Here is a 5,217-nt window from a genome sequence, read left to right on the forward strand (position 1 = left end):
AATACTATGCAATATGTAGTTCAATGTGTATGTGTCTTTTTATAAAACTTAAATGAAATATATAATAACGTAAAATTACATTTAAAAATTAAAATCACTTATCATGCTCTTTGTTATAATACTAACTACCAAGAATTAGTTCAATCAGAATTTTTTAAAATTTTCTTTGTTTGTATTAACTTTTCGCAAATTGAATTGCTTAATGATTATTGAAGGCATATTCAACGCTTAATAACTTCAATTACCTATAAAATTTACTTATCGTTATCATTATTAATACGGACTATTAAAATACTTTAGAACAAGAGTAACCAATGCCACTGTTATTTGGAAATAAAAAAAATGAGCAAATGTTCTAGACTAATACAGAACTATTATTCTTTTTATCATCGTGTCATATGCAATACATCGATTTCATTCGCGCCTGAAACATCGATATTAAATTCTTGTTATTTACCATGGTCGGCTGCAGCACTTGTATGCCTGCTGACGACCATAGTCGCTCCATTGACGGCGAAGCTCAGTGAAGTTATTCAACCATCGGTAATTCGATTTAGGTGGCACGTTACTATTCCAAATTTCCTCCTCGACGCACTGACATGGTCCAGGACACGCGCCCGTCGCGACAGTTCCGGTGGGTCGCAAACCGCTACAAGCACCGTGATTCAGGCATCCTATGTTACTTTGGCAATTACATGAAGATATGCACGCCTTACAATTGCTTTCGCCTGATGCACAATTGTTTCCTGTATCACAAGATGCAAGCTAAAAGCCACTGCATTCTTGAGACATATATGAATTATGAATAAAGAGATACTAAAAGAAAAATACATTCAATATGAATTTTTAAGATCTCAATACTTTGTTGTTACAAAAAGAAATATATACATTTATTCACTTACAAAATAAGTCTCTTTAAAGAGTATTTTTCTTGTGCAAGCTGCACGTTTTCGAATAACATTATTCATTTTTATTAGCATCATAAATACATTTATTCCTTACATACTTTTATATGCATAGTATTATAATGATTAATGATTTTTTATGATAATTAAAAATTATAATTCTTCATAAAATAATTCGATAAAATGTAATTAAATCCGTTTTATACAGTGTCTATTAATGAAAGCTATTATAATATTCCTGCTTGTAAATGATGATAAATATCAAGTTTTATGAATATTAATGAAAAATGATAAAAGATAATAAAATATTTAATTATGTATACATATAAAAAATATAGTTATTTTAACTTCAGAACCGTGAAATTGCTATTATTGTTCTTAAGTGTGGTTATTCAATACATACTAACCACAGCAACCAGTGCTAGGACATCGTCTGTTACCATCAATTTCATTACGGAAGGACATATTGATTTTTCTCCGAGATAAAATCTAATTTTTCGAAAGTGGGAACTTCGCGCAGGTATGCCATTTACGATTTGGAACAAATAATACAATCGACAGGAGCATTTATGCATAGTTTTGGCTTACATTTTTGAATAATCTGTTTTGTCGTTTTTGGTTTATTGATTTATCACTGACAAAGTGTGTTTCAACATGTGACTGAAAGTATGAAGATAAGCGAAGATCGATTGCGAGAGATACGAAAATATCTATCTTTAATTTCGTTGTCATAGAAACAATTAAGATGCACGATCTTCTATGGATTATAACATTGAATGATTTATGAATTGTATGATCAAAAGAATTCTTTTTGATATATGTTTATATATAAAATTTATATTATGAATGATGAAAATATTATGCAAAAATTGTGTAAAAATTATTAATTAATATGTTACATATAAATATGAATTTATGTGATGTAAATATTACATAAAATAGTCATTCCTCGCAAAATACAGACAAGTTATATAAATTAAGACAGCGGTAATTAATATCTATATATTAATTGAAAATTGTATAAAATTATTTAATTAAACATACATTTTTTTTATATTTATATTTTTTATATTTTTGTTTTGAATATTTTGCATCATGCGCTGGGTTCATGCTATCTATATTATTACAATTAGATAAATGCATAATCCAATATTATCGACGATTTTCCTGTGCGCAGAGTTTGATCGCTTCAACACCAGGTGACGAATATGTATAGAATAGTCAGCTGTGCCCAGCTGTGCTGGACATCGTGGAAACGTCAAAACAATTATTGCAGAGTCAAAGGTGTAAAACGAAAGAAAGACAACGTGCCAGCGTTATGACAATTCATAACTTGTACATTTTTTCAAAAACCGGCACATTGCTATATTACGCCGAGTGGAACAGGTTAAATAAGTCGGGGATAACAAAAGAGGAGGTAATGTAATTGTTTATACAGTCGTTCCATATCGATTAGAAAAACTAATCTGGTATGACAACAACAATTTGCGATAATTTTTGAAATGATCTGTACAGTTTAGGCTTAGCAAACACGGATTCGAGCTCGATACATTATAGATACTAATCAACTAATTATTACTTAATCAACTATTAAAAATATTATGTACTTATTTTATTTATCTGCAATTCTTTTACCTGCATTGATTGATTATCATCATTGGTTACTATAATCAATACATAAGTATAAAGTTCTTGAAACGAAAGCTAATTTACAGTAAAAGTCAAAAATAAATTTATAACCTAAAACTTTTAATAAGATGTCAAATATTTTTTGACATTTTTTTATATGTATATTACATTTATACATCATATTAAGGATGCGTTCCGAGTTACGCATGAAACAAACGATCGTTTTATCCTTTTTTATTATTTAATTGATAAACAACATAAGAAGAAACATCTAGAAGTAAATAAAGTTAAAAAATTGAAACCGCTACACTTTGAATTGAACTATATATTAGGTGTAGTAAAAAGAAATCCATTATTTTTCCATTCAATTTCATGCAAAAATAATGGATTTCGTTTTACTACACCTAATATAATAAAAATTCTTTTAAATGACGGAATTTCATTATAATATATAGTGATTAATTTGTTGTTGTATTAAACTATTTTAAAACTAATTATGAAAGAAAGAGAGAGAGAGAGAGATGTAAAAGATAATATTGCACATTGATTATATGATACAAAATTATCAGAAATGTATATATAATTTAGGAGGCAAAATTAATGTATGGGATGCTGTTTTCCATAAAATCATTTGTAAGTAAAATCTCACCGTTGGATCCCAAGGAGGGGTTTCTGTATTACAAAACGAGCAAATATACGCTTCACTACTTCGAAACGCCATCGGGTCTCAAATTTGTTTTGAATACTGATAATGCAAGTCAGAATGCCAGAGAATTGTTGCAGCAATTGTACAGAGAAGTAAGACCATATATCTGTTTCTTTTAATAGACGTGCAAGTGTATCTATTCTTGTGTAATCGCATATTTTTTATTTTAGGTCTACTTGGAATATGTAGTAAAAAATCCACTCTGTCAATTAAATGAACCTATACAAAGTGAATTATTCAAAATGAAGGTGGATGAACTATTTAAAAAATCTCCTCTATTTCTAAGTCGTTCGTTGTAGATAATAATAAAAAATATAAAATTTTTATACTACAGAAATGAGTTAAACTTTTTAAATAATAAATAGATACCAAAATATATGTATTATGTAACATTTGTAAATATTCAAGAGCTTCTATTATTATATCAAATATAAATGACAAAGCATTGCACATTTCAATATTAAGTTATATGCACAGTTGCAGAGTTGTAATTTCAAACAGTCTTGTCTTAGTTTTAGTTTCTTACAGCAATTTATTTTACTTTCCAGAGAAATATATACACTTGTTACAGTGACATGTAAAATGATAATAATAGTGCATATTTAAAAGATATTTCTGTGCTGTACAGTATTAATAACAGGCAAGTACAGGCAAATTAAATTAATACAAGACTCGTATATTATTTGTAGACGCCAGTATTCTAAACTTACTAAGTATAATAATTCTAATTAATATTTATGTTTTTTTTTTGTATAATAAAAGTAGTGCAATAGGCATTCGAAGAGTCATAGATATTTTAGCAGTTTAAGTAATATCATTATTACTGTAATTATACACTCTGGAACCTCGTAATAGCGAACTTCGAAATAGCGCGAAAAATCCGTTCCGCGCTATAAATAATGAGTGGGGAATAGTAGTACTCTAAAATTTTAAATAATTTTGGAGTGAAGTAGAGGCAACATCGTTATAGCATTCAGACAATTAGACCCCCGAATCGCGCGCTATTACGAAGTTTCAGTATATATGCTATCACAGCACATATTTCAATTATTTCAATTTAACAAAAACAAAATTTCTGTTGAATGATAAAAATATATAGCAAATACTGTGATACATAATTAGGAAACATATTGCATATATTATATATTTGCAAAAAATAGCATCTAGAAACTATACAATTCACAGTTGATTATACACAGTTGAATATGAAATCATATCATTTGTGCGGGTTAGGCTAATTTTTATAAGAGCATAAATAGAATCAATATTTATCTCAAAACAAGAATTTATAATATATTGTAAGATATATTTAAAAAATATGATAATTTTGTATTAAGTTTAAAAAAAATAAGAACTTGATTATTTAATTTTTAAAAATCAATAATTAACATAAGTATTAAAAGTATATTTACTTTGCTACTACTTCTTCCATATGCTTCCAAATGTATCAATGATTTTGAATAGATACGTTTATGTAAATTTCGTTTAAATATAACTAGTACTGTTTGCATATATATAAAGAAGACTGCGGCAGTTTATTGTTCAAAATTCGGTTTTTTTTTACTTATGTGTATACAAAGTAATTTTTTTTTTGTAAAACCGATTACTACATTTTATATTATTCTTTATTTTATAAAAGAGTAAAACATTTAGAATCAAAATGGCTAATATACTTTTGAACAAAATTCTTTTTATAAAACTAATATGCATGCATATTTAAATCCCTTATAGAATTACAGATAAAAAGTTACAAAAAAAAGAAACTAAATGATAAAGCACTACTTCCAGTATAGACTTTTTTAAATTATTTAATCACATTGGTATCGATGGTCAATTGTTTCATACGAACTGACAAATGCAAAAATAATATAAAAATCATAATTATTATTTTGTTAAATTAAACAAATTTACAGAATAATTTTTAAATAAATTTATAATAGATTTTATATACATACATATCCGAAATTATAATTGTAT

At 27.0% G+C, this 5,217-nt stretch overlaps 1 protein-coding gene across 1 annotated transcript; it reads left to right on the forward strand.

The window, feature by feature from the left end:
• The first annotated feature begins 2,121 nt into the window (after positions 1-2,121).
• LOC108694844 (trafficking protein particle complex subunit 1) lies at positions 2,122-3,539 on the forward strand. Its single transcript, XM_018204525.1, has 3 exons — positions 2,122-2,322; positions 3,123-3,332; positions 3,411-3,539. Exons 1-3 carry the CDS (start codon positions 2,224-2,226, stop codon positions 3,537-3,539), a joined length of 438 nt encoding a protein of 145 aa, XP_018060014.1. The 5' UTR covers positions 2,122-2,223.
• Positions 3,540-5,217: the final 1,678 nt, after the last annotated feature.

The sequence above is a fragment of the Atta colombica genome, unplaced genomic scaffold, assembly GCF_001594045.1.
Source record: "Atta colombica isolate Treedump-2 unplaced genomic scaffold, Acol1.0 scaffold125, whole genome shotgun sequence".
NCBI classification, from domain to species: domain Eukaryota; kingdom Metazoa; phylum Arthropoda; class Insecta; order Hymenoptera; family Formicidae; genus Atta; species Atta colombica.

Coding starts and splice junctions, on each gene's coding strand:
- LOC108694844 (XM_018204525.1), top strand. CDS start 2,224: ATGACAATTCATAACTTGTACATTTTTTCAAAAACCGGCACATTGCTA. Junction 2,323..3,122: donor CGGGGATAACAAAAGAGGAG/GTAATGTAATTG, acceptor TATATAATTTAG/GAGGCAAAATTAATGTATGG. Junction 3,333..3,410: donor TGCAGCAATTGTACAGAGAA/GTAAGACCATAT, acceptor TTTTTATTTTAG/GTCTACTTGGAATATGTAGT.